The sequence below is a fragment of the Echiichthys vipera genome, assembly GCF_963691815.1.
Source record: "Echiichthys vipera genome assembly, chromosome: 9".
Classification (NCBI taxonomy): Eukaryota; Metazoa; Chordata; class Actinopteri; order Perciformes; family Trachinidae; genus Echiichthys; species Echiichthys vipera.
Genome location: NC_139834.1, coordinates 14,554,195 through 14,576,067, shown reverse-complemented (window position 1 = coordinate 14,576,067; position 21,873 = coordinate 14,554,195). Strand labels below are relative to the sequence as shown.

The following is a 21,873-nucleotide window of genomic DNA, read 5'->3' as shown; positions in this document are numbered from 1 at the left end:
GGAGCGAGAGAGAGAGAGAGAGAGAGAGAGAGAGAGAGAGAGAGAGATAGAGAGAGAGAGAGAGAGAGAGAGAGAGAGAGAGAGAGAGAGAGAGAGAGAGAGAGAGAGAGAGAGAGAGAGAGAAAGAGGTATGAAGCATGCAGAAAAGGACCACAGGTGGGAAATTCAATCCAGAATTCGTACACAGATAATTTTCTGCGCAGCATTCTACTACACCACTGAATAAAGGTGTCTACCTCGCCGTGTTGTTGTGGCGTCTATACTACTACGCGTCACATCCCGCTGAGAGCTACATCCAATCAGCAACCGGGTATGTCTCAGGGGAGAAAAGAGGCCCTGCTCTCCATTTAGGTCCTCTTTCTACTTGGTCAAATGGCCCCCTGAGTGACTCACATGCAAATTAAAACACCTTTTACCTATGTTCATACTCATACTGACCAATACAAATTCCAATGCTAATAAGGTTTCGATGTTGGTGATGGAGGGCACAACCCAAAGGCCTAGTTCTGTGAAAACACACATTCCACAGTCTACCTGAAACTGATTTGGCTTTAGAAGTCTAAATTAGACAAATAAAGTGGTTATCTTGCAAACTTTAGTTGAAAAATCTCTCTGTTTTACTTTCCCTCCATTGCAGCGGAATACAAAAACACTGTTTGGGGAAACACAAAGAGGGAATATTATTCTAAAAATACTATATCTTTGGAAGATATCCATTTGATTTGGCTAGATCAGACTGCTGAAGCCTTATATTAGCTGAAGTTTTGAATACATTTTTGCACATAATGAGGACACATTGAAAGCACATTAAGGGGATCTCTAAGAGATTCATCATGCCCATTTTCAGGTTCATACATGAAAATGAAGAATGGTCAAAGTCATGTATTTTGGTTTCCGTCCAAAACTCCGACCCTCCTCCCTTTAGCACTCTTATGCTACTCACCTGATCTCCTTACGTAATTTCTACAGTATAACATATGTGGATTACATACAAATTACAGTGCATTACTTCTCACATATGCATAAACAGTTGAACGGTTTCCACTTGGATCAGTTTTGCTGATTATGGACAGCAAACCTTTTGTTGTGTGTCTAAGTATTTCTTTCCATATGCTGATTCTTGAAATGCAATGACATTGTGTACATATATTCATTCACCTACTCATGTGATCGCCTGACTTTTACTCTCACGCTACCACAACAAGACTGACATTTTTGTGTGAAATGCTTTGACAGCTTTTGGATGGATTGCCATGACAGGCTGAATTTATAGTGCGTTAAGATGTTATGATACAGTTATGGCAGCTACATGCACACTCTCGAAAACATACGTGTTAGGGCTACGGTGGTGTGAAAAAGTTAACATGCGGGTTCTACAAATAATGTTATTAGTGAACTTTGGAAGTTATCTTCAGCAACATACATCAAGTAAAGCCTTTCCCACTGCAAACCTTTTGCTCACTATATCACTGTGGCTATTCAAGGTTGACCGAGCACAGACTTTTGTCATGTTCTGCAGTAACTATTAAAAACAAAGAAAAGGAACACAAACGAAGTGATATTCATTAATTGAATCCTGAATTATATTTATTTATAATTACATATTACCCCAGAACAAATGATATGCCCTTGGATATTTGACACTTTTCATACAATCCTCAATATTTTAACATTTTAAACAACAACAAAAAACAAAGAAACAAAACAACAAAAGATGTAAACATTTTTCACAATGGATCTGAAACTTCACTGACAAGCAATAATAGTTTAAATAATTATAATGGAATAATAATTTCAAAATCTATATAGATACTTTTTTTCTCCATTATATCAACATACATATATGTACAATATGTCACATTCAGACTCATTTGTGGTGCTACAAACCCTCTGACATGTATGTATTTGCATTTTTATATGCCAGCATAGTAACAATGCAGTATAAAATTGCAAATCTCCCGAGGACAGAGTGTTTGCTGCTCAAAAGACAACAGGAAAATAGGGATTCATACAAAGACTTCTCTCTTCCGCTGCAGTCAGATGATTCAAATTCTAGTTGCATCCTCCTAATCGCATTTAACTATTTACAGCGGATTAGAACTGACATATAGAGAGTTCGTATAGGGTTTACCACATAATTCAGACACAGCGTCAGCTTAAAGAATTTTGTAAGTGCATCATAAACCATTCTAAATACTGCATATATTTCTGCTGATGCAGTCTCATGTCTCGAATGGGATTAACTTGGTCCATTGTTAGGTTTCCAGTTTGCTTCTTGACAGGTATCATTCAGGAAGGAAAGAGAGTTCAGATAAGCATGTTTAACAAAAGTTTTGATGCCTTACACTGTACTGGGGATGGCAGGAATTACTTGATGCAAAGTCAAATAATAATTGCATCCAGTTTAAGCCATTTAATGATCAATTTCAACATATTAGCACTTTATTTCTCTGTAATTAAACTCACTTGCCGTAAACGTCTCATCCAAGTGGCTGTAATCACATCAAACTCTTCTGCTACGGGCTTCTTAATATTCAATGCTTCACATCTCCAATTCAAATTCAGACAACAAATGCCGCAAATACATTCCATCATTATTTGGGAGGTAGAAACAGTCACCTTCATAGAAGTTGCATATACAATAACATTATCATTTATATTATTATGGGATCATATTTCCCACGTGGTTAATTATGTCCCAAACAACTCCATTTTTGAAAATTGAGCTTGATTTAAAATGGTCAACTGTAATGGCCATTTTATTATGGCTATGTAATACCATTGATCTCGCTTTTAGAATATAAATTCAGTTAAGTATATTCTTTTCATATCTATCTATTAATGGAGCTAAAGGTAAATGGATTCCAGCTGCAGTGAGGGAAGCTACAAAACCTGGAAGCTGTTTTGCACTAAAACCCTATAATAAGAAACATTTATGGAAACACTTTGAAAGCCACCAGTCAGAAGCTGAAATAACACACAGAAATAAAATTCACCAACTAGCCCCCGGCGACCCTTTAAAGGATAAACAATTATAGCTGATAGATGTACGGACTCCCATTTCCAAGACACTGCAAGAGGTTTCTCCATCCCGTATTTGGACATTGGGGCTTATATTAGGCTTATATTATATGAATTCAATCAGGCATCTGTACATACACTTATCTACATACATGCAAACAAATGTCTACAAGAAATCCCTGACATCTGATATATATATATATATATATATATATATATATATATATATATATATATATTTAGAGTGATTTAAGAATATACATCCAGGTACTTGCAGTGTTTGTTCCTTGAGTAGAACAGAATAGAAAATAAAGACATCACATTTTCACAGTTGTGTATCCTGGTTTGTCTGTTCATCTTTGTGGGTCGAACAAAGCCCATCCAGCACAGGACTGAAAGCCAAGTCTTTGATATGTGTGTTCCTTTAATAGTAACCTGCATATTGGTAGAAAAATACCAGTGACCAACAACATTTTGGCTTTGACAGTGAGAGTTAAGGTGGCGGTAACGTTTGGTTCCAGCATGACACTTGCATTTCAGTGACCTTTCAACTTATACACTCTTTTCCTACTAAATCCTATAAAGCCAACATGAAACCAGCAACATATTTCACAGATCAAAGTACTAAGTAATATCAGGTAGTTTTTCCTGGGAAGCAATTGTACAATGTACAGTTAGTAAGCTACTTGTCACCTTTGTGTTCCCCCTGGAGGTTAAGAGCTGCTACCCTGAAAATCCATGCAGTTGTATACAATCGTTAATAAAAAAACAAGTATTATCTCTAACATCCTGATACGAATCTGTGACTGTATACATCAGTGAAAAGGCCTGTTTTTCTTTACAAACAGCGCTTCTTTTTACAGTTGTAAGGCTTTTACACTTAACATGTCTCAGCCGAGGGTTGAAATGAACTGAGGCCACAAAAAGCCTGCATCTTCCTTGACCTCACCTCAGGTTAAGAATTTAAACTTGAACCTGACAGCTCTGGGTTAATCAAAAGGCTCACAGCATATTATTTTTTGATCGGAAAATAAATGTTCATGTTCCATTGCTTTTATTAAAACCTTGATTCACTTCAATATTCTTATAAATGTTTTTGTATAAAAAAACGAAAAGTGGAGAATAACCGTGCTCCAGACTGTGGTTCAGTAAAGCCTGTGCTAAAAGTTTGAAGGAGACATCTGGAAAGTGTGAAACAACTTCACTTTAGTATAATGCAATGGTATGCAAGTTTATGTTTATTTATTTAAGAAGGGACAATGCACATAAATTAACGTGAGCACTTGAGTCCAACATGTAAATGTGCCAGATTTAGCCATACAGGCAAATTTTTATCTGCAGTCCCTGGCAGTAAATGGCATTAAAAAAATAACCATAACTAAATAAGTATTTATGTCCAGTGCTAATGCAGGAGGTAGTTAGCATGTTATTTTCACACACCTTAATATTAACCAAGTGTTAACATTGCTTAACTTTAATCATAATCTTAAAAGGAATAACTCAAGATGACCATTTGCATATAAATCACTCCCTGAGCATTGCCTTGAATTAATGAAGAAAGCTTGGAGACATGTTTAGTAAGAGCAAAACTATATCAACACATCCACTTACAAGCTCTCACGTAACTCATGCATTTTAATCCAAGTCTTGTTTTTCCAGTCGTATGCTCAGTACTTCCCAAACTAATGCCTTTTTGCTACAACCTTACTTTTTCCAACAATTCAACTACTCTGAAAAACGTGCACAGGTGCACTGCTCATCCATGACTTGGATTATACTGCATGTGAGTCTGTAAATGGGTGTTTTGATATAGTTTGACTGTTGGTACCATATATCTTCAATGCATCAAGACTTTTCTTGCCATTAAATGGGAAGGCATGTGACAAAAACAAAGTTGTCTTCGTAATTTCAAGGCAACACTCAGTAACTGTTATACAAATGGACATTTTGAGAGTAATGTTTTCCTTTAACCACAGTTACCATGCCATTACCACATTTAGTCATAGTAAGCAGATATTGCAGAAAGCAAACGTTTTAAAATATTGTCAGCACTGTTTTCACAGAATTATTCAATATATCATGTTCTTGCCTCATGATAGGATAGGGAGACATATGATCTAGAAAGTTTGGTTCAAGTAATAGAGCCATGACTTTAAAGGCTTTTCACTTGACAAAACACTGCACAACAATTTATAATAGACAGAATTTTATCACGGCGGCAATTGTTTTATCCTCCATTTCAACGAAGTTAACAGAAATAACCCATTCATATTACCAGGAATGTGCACTTGTATGCCAATACGATGTGATGCTGGATGCGTAAAGGGTACAATTGAGCAGGTAAAACTTTTTTGTCCGATTTTTTGCTAGAGCTCTCTACGTCACTGCATGGCCCCACTGAAATTTATGAGGGGAGCTGCATCTATTCATGCAATGTTAATGTCGATCTGAACATAACCTAAACCTACAGCTAACAGGGCTGTAAGCTGAACTACAGTAACAAGGATCCTACCCCAGGACTAAGTGTTGTGAGAAAAACCCAAGTGATCTATTAGTTCCTGTTGTGATGGTAATATCCATTTCTTGAGCAGTCATTTGAGGGGTGCAGCCAGCAGCAGAATACATCACATGTACTGACATTGTTGTTTTGCATTACTTAATGCAAATTGTTTGACAGTGAGTGAACGCAATGGAAACTGCTTTTGTAGTCAGTTAAACTGTGAAAACTGCTCAGAACTGCAATTTCCCCTCACCGTAGTAAAGAAAGGAATCATGACATAGCATGAAAGTCACACCAGTCAGCTACAGCATGCACTTTAGCAGATCTAATTAATGGTGTCCATGGCAGGTCTTTTTATATTTCCATTTGACGACCTATGCTGCCTGGGGAAAAGTACAAAACTGCTCGTTGGACAAACACTCCAGTTAAGCTCGGCTATGCTCGCTGGGCATTTTTTTATAGAAATAATGTTGGCAGGGGCTTGAAAGTAAAGCCATGTGTCTCTCATGTTACAGATCTTTTTATTGAACAACAGGCCCTCTCTATTTCAAGAGGCACGAGGAACACTAAAGGCAACTGGCCTATATCCATGCATAGACAAAGTTAATTTCTACTCTTATGTTATAATGGCTTGTGGAACATGTTTAATATGCCCATTTCAGTGTTACCTTTGTTGATGAGAAAAAAACAATTTACTGATACGCTGTTAGCTTTTCTCATGAGCTGCACACTCATACTTTTGCCCATAAAAGCACACACTCACAGAAGCCCATTGTAGGGGCACATACGCATGCACGCACGCACACACGCACAGTGTAAATAAACCACATGATTTTTCTTTCTCTCACTTTCATACACACACCAGGCTTCACAGGTTTTACTGAAGGTTATCTGACGACCTTAAAATAACACTTCAGTTTAAGGTCTTATTTTCATAGGTTTGGACATCGTCACTGTCGGTGCTAATAACATATTGACCAAGTTAATTGATGAAATCTGGGAAAGCATCAAGACTGTTAAAAAGCAGTCCTATGACAGATATGAGTTTGTCCTTTAAAAAAAGCCCAAGGTTTGCTAAACTTATTTGAGAGAGAAAATTAATGGAAAAATATATCAGTCCTCTGTAAACATCAATCACAGTTTAGTTTCCTGACAATTGTGATTGATTAAATGATTGTGCACACAGTTTTCCTCTGCAATTAATGGTTGTATTAGCGTATTAAGTATACTTTTACAATGGTATAGAGAATCTGACTAAATTGTTGGCTTGTTTACAATCCATCAGCCCACTGCTCGATTCTTCCTCTGGCTGACATTGTTGTAGTAATTTTTCAGTGTATCCAGATCTCAGAAATTACTTGTGGTGAGCACATTGTTATCATAACCAACAGAAATCCTAATCAAAACTATAAAACAATCCTCAAATTATAAATAATCATAACTCTCCACTCCTCATTTTAATGAGCTACATGATTGCACCTGATCAGGCTCTTGGAAATAAAAGATGACAATTTGTGTACACAGCTCCCCTCTTCCTTTAATCACCCCTTTCCACTGTGTCTATAAGAGCCAGATCTCTTTTTTATGAACATTTAAAATATGGCAAAAGACAACCTTGATCTTTCTATTACTTACCATTTTAAATGTGAATTTTTGCCTGAATTTCATGTAAAAAAAAAAGGAATGACATCATCCCTACAAAATGCTAACATTTAAAATATTATCGAAATATCTTCCAATTCCACATATGTTTATGCCCATTTCAGATGGTCCTCAGAAACTTTGAAGCTACATTTTGGACCACTGTATGATGGATCCTCACACAGATTTTGTATCGCTACCTTGAATATTTTTCTCTAGGAGGTCTCCACATACAGCATATTGACAGAGAGATAGATTTTATCGAGTGTTATAGATTTGGCAATCCCAAGTCCTGCCCCCAATCCTTCTGCTTTTATAATTCTGTCCTGGACACAGTTGATTAGACAAATTGGCAACACCTCTACAATCAATACAACATCCTGGGTAAATTATAGGATGTGAATTTTTACAGGTGTAAAAGTTGGCCTTAAAGACCTTAATCTGTACTCAGTAATGAGGAGACAGAACTAAGGTTTTCCTAACAACCTCATTTTCCCACTGGACCAAAATATCCACTAACACCCACTTACATCTGGCTTTTATCTTAAGTGAGAAGTGTTAGAAACATCATTCATTCCCGGGACAAAGTTGTGTATTTATTAGCTCCAGCTCTGATTGGCAGTGATGGAAACATGACACCTTTTCCGTCACGATGCTATGATGTCTTTATCATCTCATCCAAAATTTTCCATCCCTCTCAGCCCAAGCAGCGATCTGACACCGTTCCAAATTAGTCAGCACAGAGTTTGCAAGAGAGCATGAATAAGTAACAGATATAAAAAAATAAGTAACCACCCCCCAGCCCCCTAGCAATGGGAAAGGAGTCAGTTGCCCTGGAGTCAACCCTGTGGTCCTTCAGTCTTAGGCATGCATTGATAAGTCTCTATTTAATAAAACACATCATCATAATCAATACTCTTAATAAATACAGAAAAGGTCATTTAGGGAGTTGGAAGTTTCAATATCCTCCCACTAAATCCAGCTTAAAGTGATTTGCACCGTGAGTCCATTGAATCTCAGTCTTGTTTGCTCAATGTTTATCAGTCATGGTGATCATATAGTTATTGACATTGGTTAATTTGACCTGATGAAACATTGATGTACACATCTCTGGTTGCATGTTGGCTGTTCGGCTCGCTTATTCTCTTGTATTGTTTTCTAACTTGGTGGTTATTTTTTTGGCAGTATCACTTATTTGAGGCTTGAGACAAGTTCTTAGTTTTTAAACCTTGACCTTAAAAGTTATAAAAATACACACTTTTTGTTTTTCACTTGCAATTAGTGTTTTTCACCCTTCATTCTTGCAGTTTTTTTCTCCATTACTAATATATTTTCACCTTCTCACTGTCTGATTTTGTTTGCTTCTCTAAAGGAAGTCACTCTGCATCTCATTGGAGAGCTGACTGACAGCCACCTCACTATTTATTGATCCTTTAAGTATCCTGGCCGTCTGCTGGGGGCTGTATTCTGTAAAGTTTTCTCTGATACCAGTGACTGTTTCAGGGTGAGGACAGTGTCTGCAGGTCCCATGGTTCTCTGGTAGCCCATTTGACAACCTTGTGGAGTTGCACTCTTTTTTGTGATGAGATTGGCTGCAAGTTCCCTTCTGTGTGGAGCTGTGCTGGCATCCACAGAGTGTCGTCCTGCACTGGGCCACATCCCGACACAGGGACTTGCGGAAGTTGGGCTTAAAGACCAGATAGACAATAGGGTTGTAAAGGGTGGAGGACTTGGCAAACATAGCTGCCACAGCAAAAGCCATGGGTGGTACAGTTGTTGGGTTACCAAATGCTGCCCACATGGCCACAACTGCATATGGACTCCATGCTGTCAGAAAACCAATGCAAACTGCCACGGAAAGCTGAAAAGAGACACAACATACAAAATGCATTTGTCATGTAAACACACTTTTACTTATGCCAGTTTTCTACTGCATTGTTATGCTCAACCTGATTTCAAAATCGATTCTGCAGAAGAATGTAGAATATGTAGGCAACAGGACAAGATTTGGGTAGTGGAGGTGGTCTGTTTTTCGTTTGTAGTCAAACGAGTAGAGTAATATTAACCAATCACGTTCGAGCAGGGTTGGGTTCCATGCAGGTAAACAGTATATGTGGAGAGCAAACAAGCTGAAATGCAAGAATGGAATCCATTGGCTATCGTCTGATGACCATTACACGATGATGTCACAGCACTTTCACTCTGCGGGGATTAGCTGAGAATCTGAAGGGGAAGTGAGGGGGGTAATATCTGCAGTGGAAAACAAAAAGGGAAACTACTGGTACCAAAAAAGTGATTAGAGCAGATCTGTATCAAACAGTGGAAATGCGGCATTAGGTCTACATATATAGCATTTTTGAAAGTGAACCTGTGCATTTACCTTAATAATAAGTGCATGTGCATTGGTGATCTTGTTCTGCGGGGACATGTGCTGCTGCACAGCCTGGCGGGAGCCCCGGACTGTCATCAGGATGAATGTATAGGACAGAAAGATGACGGTGCAGGGCACAATGTAGCAGAAGACAAAGAGGCAGATGATGTAGCTCATAGCTGCAGAGTCTTGGCTTGGAGCATACCAGTCGATGCAGCACGCTGTACCGTAAGGCTCAGGCCCATAATCTCCCCATCCCGACAGGGGGCCTACAGCAAAAACTCCAGCATAACACCAGACCCCAGCAACCAGCAACCAGGCGTGGCAGTAAGAGAACTTGTTACCTGAGGAAAAACATAGCAGGGTAGAAACAGAGGCAAATGAGGGAGAGTTGGGGGGAGTGATTACTGACAGATGAGGACATAGATGAAGGATACAGAAAAAACAGCATAGCAACAATATGCTACTGAAGCATATTAAGTCTGGTAACCTGATGCTGATAACAAGCAATGGGGGGGGGGGGGGGGGGGGGGGTAGCGGAAAGAAGGAGGAGGAAGTGGGATGATATTGTACAACAATACAATAACAACTTAGCATACATTGGACGGAATGTTTGTATGTTTGAAAAGATGTGCATGCAGCTCAGCTAACAATTCATTTTATCGTTTTTCTCCAGCCAATAAATGTTTTTGTGCGACCTCAAGTAAGCAATATTCATAATGTCTTGGAACCACATGTAAACATTATTCCATTTGTATGGAGAGTAGCTTAGAGGCCAAATAAAATACATTTAAGAAGCTACACAACAATTTACCTGTGCACACAATACCTCATATAAGGAAACACAGTCACCGCTTTTCAGTATTGGCTGTTTATTTCCTGCATACCGGGATATATATATATATATATATATATATATATAAATATGTTGAAAATGGTGGAATCAGACATAATTACAATATATTCAGTTCCCTCTACTACCTTTTACATTCACTAAATTAGTTCACCAGAATGCAGAAATTAGGGTTGCTACTTTATAATATTTATATTATATATATACTTTAAATATTAATATTATTAATAGTAATACAATATTATTAATCTTTATCTTCTTTGAACAAGATGCCATTGTTTTAGTACCTTTTTTTTTGTGATAGGATTTGTATTGTATTTGCATTAGAACCTAAATTAATCTATTAAATGTGAGGATACTGCATTTAAGATGCATTTGTGTTTATAGCAGGGTTAATGGTGGGGCCTAAACTTGTCATTACAGTCATGTGCCACAGTGTGAATAAAGGGATCCATGGGAAATACTGAACTGTTGACTGTAATTGATTTAGATGAGGGCTTCTTCAGAGGGGAATCAGTCAGGAGGAGAACATAAGAAGCCTTATCTATGGTACCACACATCCTCTTCAGACTCCCAGCTCTCTTACCCTTCAAGCTGAAGGATGATTATTAAGCCCTGTGGCACTCACTGAACTGTGTGGTTCTAGGGAAGGGGGCTGGTTAGCCATTACAGATGGCTTTTATCTGATGTGAAGCATCCCTTCACTGAACAAACTCTCCAGCTATCCGTGTGGCACATGATGGATTCGACCTGAGCTCTTTTTTTCATGGATAGCTAAACTCAATTTCTAACTAAAGCCTACAAACATGCTCTTATTTTATATATAGGGATGTACCAAACTCTTTTCTCCTGGTACCTCAATAGAGGGTATGTTATGATACTGACTACGGAAACCAGCTCTCTTTCCCACAAATATGAAGTGTATATATCTAACAATTTTGCCATATATTGTGAGAGATGTCTTCTTTGACTTTAATAGGGATCTATTTAAAACATTTATTTTCTCAGCATTAACACTAAGTCAGTCCTCTTCAACTGTAAAGTGATTCCTCAGCGTCTCCCATCATTTTTTGCTATTCAGACCTCTCCTCTCTTAAGTCATTAGGCCGTCTTATTTTGTGAACGAGGACGTGCCCAAGTAATCTACCCTCAGCCTTCTGTTAAATTGACTTCGATCCAGTGCTCACAAGTTCATCAGCAGTCATCGGTGGCTGTAGATTAAGCCTAATAGGAAGCACCCAAGTCATGTGCTGCTGTTACATCACCAAGAAGGGGCTAATTTGTCTCTCGTCAGGGTGTATTCCAGCCGTGACAAATAAAACGGCTGGAATACACCCTGTATAAAAGACAGGATGCAAGAAGCATTCTCCATCACCCTCACCTATCTTCCTGATGCCCCATCTCCTCTACTAAGTGTTTGAGGCATTAATTGCACGTTGGAACATGTTCTTTAGTGCTTTGCTCCAGCATATTTCAGCAATAATATCACATTACTTACATGGGTATAGAGAATTAGGACACCCTGACATCCTCTATGAAAATTTAAGTAAGACTGTTCATCAGCAGGGAATCAGTCTGGTAGATTGAAAGATTTCAAGCCTTTACAAAAATATTGTTTTTCTCTTCTCTCTTTGTATCGCTAATATTTAGACTCAACCGCATGGGTGAATCCTGGGAGAACTGTTTTAAAAAAGCAATGCAGTTTATCAAGTTGGAATAGAAATCTTTGTAGACATAGTTTAATGTTTCATCAGTTCTGTGTGTAGACTCCATGCTCTAAATAAAAATCCCAGTAGAATATATTTTCACATTCAGTTCCTTTTAACATTTTTCCTTTATTAACAGCAGTGTCAAAGTCATTTCCTTGTCAAAGCCATTTCCCTATATATATATATATATATGAGCATTTCTAATTAATTTCTGATTATAGTGGGCCCCAAAAATCCACATACATGCAATACAATACACGTTTATTGTCCTTTGACATCTGATACAGTTAGCCATGTTGAATTTAATGTAAAAACATCTCGATAATTAACCTAACTCTCGCCCGATGACTTTCATTCTGCCTTTTTTCCGTCTTGACTCCCCCTAGCTCCACTCAACCATCTTGATTCAATCCATAGGAAAGTGATTTCAGGGTCCGCAAAAAATGGTCAGGTCCACCGGGCGGGGTTTTATAGATGTGACGTAGCGGAGAAACGACTGTTGCAGCTCGGAACGAGGAAGCAGATGTCCATCAATGCTGCTATTTCATCCATGTTGTCCAATCTAGTGAATATTTCGTCTTTAAAAGAACACCAGAGAACGGCTCTGAGGGCTTTTGTTGGTGGAAACAATGTTTTCGCACTCCTGACCGGGTTTGGCTTTTCCCTGCTTCGCTCTCATCAGTGTCACGGGTTGGTTTTGATGTGAGTGGTTGAAGTAGCATGTCAATAAAGAGGACGGACAGGTGGTTTATCCAATCAATTGTAGGATTTTTGACAAGGCCCAGCCTCTTGAACACACTTTGCTATGGAGCAATCCCAAATTGATGAGTGAAGCTAGGAACGAAATTCATCTGGTGATACTCAGATTACTCAATAATAACTCCACACATGGAAACTGAACCTTGTGTCAGCAGCCAATACATGTTATCATGACCCCCCACCCCCCCCCCCCCCCCCAAGTAACCCTATCCTCTTACAGGGTTACTCCATGAACACAGTCCCTCTTGTTTCTAATGTTTATGCAAAGCACTCCATGGTTACAGGTTTGTAACTTCAACATAAACCCACTCAGTCACGTTTGGCAGATGTCAGATTCGTCACAAGGGGAAATTCTTTGATCACTGCCAAACCTCTTATTCACTACACAATGAACTCCACTTACAGAATGAAATTAGTAGCAGCAGCAGATTGACATTTAGGTGTAGAGATGTTTCTATCTCCTTCTGCAGAAAGTAATACAGGAGCTGTTAACATGCAGGCATCAAGACTTTGTGATTTTAGCTTTTTGCTGTCTTCTTTGTGCTTGTTTGGCATGTGTGTTTAAGGTTTTACATCTGAGATGTGATGCAAATTAGATATGTAAAACACCCAAGTCAGTTTATACTGTTGTCTAATCTGATTTACTTAAAATTAACTATAAAAATTGCAAAATCTCTAGCTTTTTCAGGTACTCTCCAACAGGTAAATGGTTTTGGTTCAGGTATTCACCACAAAAGAGAGATACGAGTGATCCTACTCTTTACTGTTATAGTCCTCCTACTGTTACAGTTAACTGTCTGTAGTTACAACAACTAGTGCTTAAACCAACCTTTCTGGTATTCATTAAAAAACATGCTTAATTTTACAAATTTCTTACATTTTCCCGGTTTGAAGTGTAATTCTGGCGCAAAATCATCCCATGGTCTTTTTAGGCATTTACATCAAATAAGCCATAAAGACAGTTTTTTTGTGTGTAAAAAAAAAAGAGTGTTGCTAAAAGCCGCACATGGCAAACACGGATTAGCTCAGGGCATTACGGCAAAGGCATTAAAACGTCTTTTTTAACCACTAATACTGCTCAAATTAACACCAAACCTCTGCAATAGCGTGATAAGAGTCCCTACAAATAAAACAAAGCACCAATTATTTAGTTAGCGAACCTGGAGTTTATTAAAAGGGTGTTTTGAAAGGCTTACCAACTGGCCCTGGTACCAGCACCTCTCGTAGTAAAGTACATTCAAGTTGATTACCAAATTCATTCCAAAAGCAAGGAGCCCTTTGGTGCTTCGTTTTATTTGTAGGGATACTTATCATACTACTGCAGAGGTTTGGTGTTATTTTGAGTAATATTAATGATAGAAAAAGCTGTTTTAATGCCTTCACCGTAATGTTCTGAGCTAATCAGTGTTATCCATGTCCGGCTGTTATTGACTCTCCCTGATTTCTCCGTTAATAGTTGTTACACGAAAAAAAATGTCTTGATGGCTTATTTGATATATGTAAGTGCCGAAAAAGCTTAAACTCACAGCAGCTATAAAAGAGAAAGTGTGCCTGCAGGTGTCACAAGTATAAAGATTGCTGAGGCAATTACTTTCCTTGTTGATGGCATACATCAGCATGTCTACATGTCTAACCTGCTGCTGAGGGTATTTTATTGTCAATAGGTGGTTGACAGTAAGTTTGTCTGAAACCGCTGTCACTGCAGGTCTGCGATTACTGTCTTTATCTTTGCATCAATGACAATGTGTAGTCTCTGTTGATTGTGTATTTGCGAGAATGTGTGTATTTGTGTGTCTGAATAGAGGAGTTACCCACTAAAGTGTATAAGCGAGTTTAAAAACAAGAGCACAGCATGTTTTCACATTGGGTCTGTAAACTAGGTACGTTTGTACATTTTTTCATTTGCGATTCCTAGCAGGGAAGGCTCATAGAAGCGTAATTATTTATGCTCATTTGCATTTCAAACCCTTCTTATTTGTGAGGCTTGTCTCTTGGGTTATACACTGCCTTATAGACTGTGTTCCTCTGGAAACCAGACAAGGGGAGCTCTTCAAAAACCCAGCCTTGGCTACAATTATACTGAGTCTAAATTAGTACAGTAGCATTTGCTGAGCCTACTGGAGTCTGGTTGAGGCCTAATTCTTTTTGGAGGCTGCTGGCTGGTGCACTAATTTTTCAAAGTCCTGTGTAGTTAGATGTAGACAAATGAGCGCCTGAATTAGTTCAATTGTGACATTTACATCTACGCATCAGATATATTTTGTGCTGCTGTTACTAGTTGTGCTGATTTCTTCCTCAACCAAATATGCCATCCTGCTTTTCCTGTGAAAATAACACTGCTTTATTCAGGCATCTTTAACTTTATGTGTCAGGAAATATAAAACCCATTGATACAGTGCTGTATGTCAGATTGGCTCTGTTCTGTGTACCCCTGCTGTGTGTATGGGCCAGTGTGAGTGTGTGATGCATATAAATGGTAACCTCCCTGGATCCTTCACTCCAGGGTGCAGATTCCTGGTATGAAGAATTTGTACTACAAAAATAGGATATGGATATGAAGAGAGTTGACGATAATGAAATTAATGACCGGAATTCAATTAGATACAGTTTCTGACAACTGATAATGATTTGTACACATTGCGTATTTATTGTTTCTCAATTCATTATAATTTATGATTCACGGCATAAAGACAAAATAAATGATAGTTTAATGTGCAAATCAAGAGTAAGTTATGAGTCTTGAAAAAACTCTGAAACTACATTAACCTGTGAGAATTGATATAGAACCCTAAATATAATATAATGGGAATTTCTGCATGAAATCAAAGGTTTAATAATTGATTTTCTAAGAGTGTATTTCTAATGATATTGACTCTAAATCAACTGTCTATACTGCTTAAAGTGAATTAGACAATGGCAATCGTCAATAAATCCAAAAGGCTTCAGTGGCAAAGAGATTAATTACGCTTATTAGCAATGTGCTGCTTGAACAGTTGGCAATAATTCTAATGTGTCGTGAAAGGAGTTCAAATGCACAAGGAATGAAAGACTGGAGAGTGAATGCTTAAGTGAAACTGACTGATAACTGATGTCTCTCAGACTTCACCTACAGTTACGATGTTGTCATGAGCAAGTACTGTATGCATCGTTGAACTAAACACTAATCATCTGCCTGCTTTAGAGTCATGCAGTAGTACCTCTGCACATAAACCACCCTGATCTTGTGATGTCCAACAACAACAAAAATGTATACATTATGATTTCAATAGGCAAGAGTCATCAGTTTTAAAAACTAAATGATTAGTAGATCCTCTTAAATAACATCAGTATTCATTTGCACATTAACATGAAGTAAACTAAATCATTAAAGTGCCCATGTCATGCTCACTTTTAGGTTTTCATACCACCAGATGACTGAAACACTTTGAGTGCCTGTCTCTTTAAGCCCCCCTTTGGGAAAAACTCCCCACCTACTGTTGCTGTGCATTCTGATGACTCGTTTTTAAGTATCATTGTACAGGCTGGGTACATTTCTCTGTGGAGCGTTTTAGATACTTTCACAGTATTTATATAGCATCTCAATCTGCTATGCTCTGATAGAACAACATAAATCATCCAGTTTTGGAAAAAAGAAAACCATGCCTCTACATGCATGTAGAGACTTTTGTTTGTTTTTCAAAGATCCACAGTGCCCGGGTCATCCTTTCCACTCACTGAGGGCTGTGCAAGAGCTGGCTCTCAGGCACAGTTCGAGCACACGCCCCGGATCCCCCCTCCCCGTGCAAGTTACAATATCACAGGCATACGCCTCAAGCTATTCATAACCTAAATGACGTTAGCAGTTGCTATCTATAAGTAAGTTAGTCAGCCAACCTCCATGTAGCATGTACTCCATGCCATTTATTCATGGGAAAAGACACAGGCTGACGAGCAGTCATGGAGGGAGCGGAGGAGCTCTGTGATAGTGGAGGAGGGCCGTGAGAGTTGTAATCATTCGAATTTGACGGAGTCAACTTGATCTGCCAGACTGCACCTTTAATCTTTACTGGATTATTACAAAAACAGAACTCCTTACCTTGACACCCACTATAATGTGTGCACAGCTGCTATTTAATGCTTTGAAAAATAATGCATCGCATGGCGTCCTTAAGTGTAGTCTGTAACTTTACACCTTGAGCTAAACCAAGGTATTATTCATGTGAGTGAATGGAAGGAAAAGGTCAAGTAGACATTGACTGTTCATGATGTTCTGATCTCGATGCTTGCACCAGTTTAATAGTGTCAGTATAAAAACATTGAATAATTGCTTTATACCAAACCATAATGTAGTTTTAAGCACTTATGAATGTGCTCCTGTGGGGACCCGTAAGTGGAGGATGATGTATAAACAGAAACCATATAAAGTAAAACATATTTGTAGGTAATCATAATAATAAATGAATAAAATAGGTCTTCAAAGGAGAAGTTATAATTGTTGACACCACACCTGTATATTAATTAACCCCCCGGAAATGTCTACATTATACTACATTCTAATGTGCTATGACATATTTATTAAGTGTTTGAATACTGCTTTAAATGCTAAATATGGGGATTTAAAGTTAATGTTAACAAGTTATCATTAGTAGAAGTATACATTGCTCCAGACTAATAGCTGCAGCTCTCCTGTCAGCTTGCTGTCTTAAAGTCTTAAAGCTATTCATGGCTTTTAAAAATACTCATTGTATTGATGATGATGGACAGCCCAAATTGAAATTCATCAATAAGCACTGACAGTCGCACAAACGTATTATTTCAGAATGGAAGGCATCATCACCACCTGTCAGCCTCTGGCACACTCACTTAGCCAGACTGGCTGCACTGGAGGAGTGGAAAGCTTCAATTTGAAATGAGAATGATACTTGTCCAATATGAAAGACCCTGTGTAGGAGATATGGTAACCAATCTGAACACGTTGCCTGAATGTAACACGTTATGATTGTTCATTATTCTTTGTCTTTTACCCCCCTTTTTTTTAAATTAATGAATTAATTTGATTGTGTTGTTGTGCCGTATCATTTGTTGGATTGTTCTTGTCTCGTCTTTTTTTGTTGTTTATCATTTTCCTGGAGTGCATGTATCGTGTACCATAGTGTATTGTTTACTTGCTGTATAAAAGGCTCAATCTTGTTTTGTAACCAACATTTCCACATGTGTACTTGTAAAGTGCGATATTCAAAAACCCAATACAAATATTAATCATAAAAAACTCACTGCCTGTGATTTTTTTAAAACGTAAGACCCTGCGGGGGAATGCAGTTAGAAAGGCGGGAGTACATTATAGGGCCTTGGAAACAGCTCATTTACATATCCTTATGTTAAAGCTTGACCTTGAATATAACATTATTGCACATTATTGCACAGGACACTTTTACTTTGTAACAAGCCCTTGACTTAGCCTTACTTAAATGATATTTCCCCCTTTAGATTCAAGGATTTTGGCTTCAGGGGAGAGCTCAAATCAATTCTCAATAAGAAATAATCAATATGTTAAACAGGTCTTCTAGTTACAGGATAGTTAAGATTTTTTTAAAGTGGGATTATAAAAGGGTACTTATACATAGTCAATGTATTTGATACACTGAATGCTACATTAAGTATATTTTCACTGCTTTACATTGCCATCAGAAAGCTCTTTACGACAGGGAATGGGGAACTGAAGCTGTTATCTGTGCTCTTCAAAGTCACCAGAATCCATTGATGAAAACAGTAATTTGACCTTGCAGAACACAGGAATAGCTGGTCTACTGCTGCCTTGTTATTGTGTAATTAGTGACTTTGAAGAGAGCACCGTGAGGATGTTTTTTATATATATATTTTATATAGAATAATTAATTAAAAGCTTGTTGTCTTACCATAGTTTGGGCAGCAGACCTTGAGCCAGCAGACGCAGGAGAGCACTGTTAGGTTGGTCAGACTGCACAGGCCAAATAAAACACCACAGAAGGCATAGACAATACAGGTTGTCTTATGGAACAGCCACCTGGATGGAGAGAGAAAAAGAAGAGATCATTTGTTGTTGTTGACTGATACATGAGTCTGCAAGATCCTTCTGGTGAATTACTCCCATTCGATGAAACGTGATTCCTTTTCCGAAACTTCCCCTGGGTCATATACTTTACAGCTGCAGTGAGCAATGATACATTTTAACCCAATCATGGCACACATACGACAGCTATCACCCTCACATGCTAGGGGGATCACAGAAAGCAGGGAAAGCCATTTGGACAAGTGCCATGAACATCATCAACCATTTTGAATGCTTTTTCTTGCATTACATTTTTTTTAGATGTGATGGCGACATTACACTCCTCTACAGGACTGAGGCCAACCCCAGCCTTCAAAAGAATTGTTGGGCTGTTTTTTTTATTTTAATTACTTTTTATTTTCATTTCTTCTGTATTTCCTCTTAATTAATCTAACTGTAATTAATGATGTAAGCTGGGAGTTAGAGTTGAAAGGAACACATTAAAATTAGAGGTTAAGACGTTTTTTTCCTCCATATATAAACAGGCTTTACAGTTACTTGCTTCATCCTACAACCATCACAAATGACAAATCTGATAAATGTTTTACTGGTCAGGAGTTGGGAGTGGGGGCTGGGGACATCTGTACAATAGTGTTTTGGCCTGATAAACTAGTTTAGCTGGTTGAAAGCTTGCTACCATGACGCTGACGTCTGCCCGTAAAATGGCGAAACTGACACAAGGGGGAATGCTATCTTCATTTCACAGCAGCCAGCAGTAAATCGGCCTTGTGAGCACTGGCATCATCCAATGCCAACTATCTGCTGACCTCTGTATTGTAATTGCACTAAACCTATCTAAAATAATATTCACTTTCCTTGATAGAGACCTGGATAGAGAATGTTGCAAGTCCCTGTCCTTTGCTGTCCTTTGATGTTCAGTCAAAAGCGTCGTTAGGAGTATATTGAACCTAACATAATCACTGAAACAGAGGAGGCAGGAGAGCCTCAGATGGTCTCAACAACCTTTGATGACAAGGTAGGACTTGTTTTATGAAGCCTGAGAGGCTAAATGAGTGAAGAAAGTGATAGATTCACTGAGCATGGTAACCTGATATTGCAGCTCTCTTTGGCTCAACCAAGCTTTAAAGTGGGTTTTTGGACACTCTATAGTCTGCACCATTACTTTTTTAGTACACTTCCTCTGCTCTCATAAGGTTGTTTTCAGGCCACAACTGTTTCCAGCACAAAAAACCCTCTGAAAGCAAGTGTTATCAATACATTGTGATGCTGAGTAAGAGGATTGTGTGGGATCTTGTTTTGTCAAGACTCAAATAGGGTTATGAAACATTAGAGGGATATGTAATCCTACCCGTAGTCCTACTACCCTGTGGAAATTAACCTGTTCTCAAGTTGGCTGTTCCTGCTCTCCACATTTACATATTTTTATTGATTTGTCGGATTTAAATTCAAAACCCAAAGTCTCAAAGTTTTCAGCAAAATGCCATTTGTATATGTAATGTGTATGGCAATGTGAATTCCTGCTCAGGTTGTGAAAACCTCGTAAATCTCCGGGAACAATAGGGACATGACAGACGTGGCCTCGATGGTAGCTACAGCCCTGCTTCTCTAAGCATGCCTTACCTTTCACTCTTTGTTAGTCTTTTTACCCTGTTTTCTTGTCTCTCAGGAAAATATTGACTGTGAAGATGACAAAGCAACTTGATAGATTGATGGAGCAGAGTGGTGGAAAGATGAATGGCCACTCACATGTGAGCAAAGGCTGAGGGGATAGCCAGTGGGAACAGGGCTATGGTCATGCCCAGGTCACTGATGGCCAGGTTAACCACAAAGAACTCTGCCGGCTTCAGGGAGGACTTCTTTCTATAGGCCACAAACAGCAGGATCCCATTTCCCAGAATCGACAGTACACCTAGGAGACAGAGTAGCTGGATATGTTAGGGTTCTTAATTTTGAACACACATTTACACAGATAAGCCTGTAAACCTACTGTAGGGTGAAAATCAAAATCACATCACTTACCAAAAATTGTGTAGAGAGTTCCCATGAGGAAGTCATTGTCTTTCGATATTCTGGACACAAGTAAAAATGAGGCATTTCCCATCTCCACCAAACATCGAAACAAACAGACAGGGGAAAAGACAGAGAGAGAACGACTTGTTAAACTTGGGTTTTTAGTCCTCAGGCAATAAAAAATAAAAAATACAGAGCAAGCAAAACAGCTTTCTTTCCTTACATCCTGAAACCCCAGAAAAGACAAAATACAAACTGACTTGTGAATTAGACCACCACATCTACTGTTACAATGCCCCCAAACCAAGTTGCAATAATAAATGAAAACAGTAAGTGGTGACAAAGCAAACCATGAAGGAAATCACATGTCGTCCCCTTCCGTACCACTTCAAAATCTAATTTTGCCTCCACACATGCTGCTGCCAATACAGTACTCATTGCAGCTGGGGTAATTTATACTAAAGGCATTTATAGGTGGAGATAACATGCAAATATATTCATAACCTTTCTATTTACTCAATGACTTCACCTCTACTTGCTTATTAAAGGGAGCCAACAAAGGGAAGACACATGTTAAATCCCCTGGGGTTAAAAGTGGAGCCGCTTGTGAATAAATCCCTATTACCATAAACTCAGGAGATTATCTTCAAAGAATACCAAAGGTGAGGAAATTATTTTCATGTTTCTCTTTGTGGACCTTCTATTAGAACTGTATGTGGCCTGTGTATGTAACACAGCTTGTAAACAGATACAATCCTGCACAGGGTTGTGTACAAATGCAGACACTTGCCTGTATACAGTACAGGCACTTGCATGTGTGTGTTTGCACTACTTGCGTAAGTACATGTAGTGATAAGTGTCAATAATAGGAAGATGATCACAGTATGCAGGGTTAGTCAATAATACACACGTGTACTGAGAGATTTTATAACTACATAAAATAATTTCAATTGTAATAATATAATCCAGGCAATATTTGTG

General features: G+C 38.4%; 1 protein-coding gene across 1 annotated transcript; it reads right to left on the bottom strand.

Annotated features, from left to right (window-relative positions):
• Positions 1-8,528: 8,528 nt before the first annotated feature.
• Positions 8,529-20,983, bottom strand: opn7b (opsin 7, group member b; the record flags this gene model as incomplete). The annotated part of the gene is made up of 5 exons (XM_083919489.1): positions 8,529-9,023; positions 9,543-9,877; positions 18,749-18,876; positions 20,629-20,791; positions 20,902-20,983. The coding sequence occupies 5 exons, from the start codon at positions 20,981-20,983 to the stop codon at positions 8,529-8,531; spliced, it is 1,203 nt and encodes a 400-aa protein (XP_083775615.1).
• Between the last annotated feature and the right edge of the window lie 890 nt (positions 20,984-21,873).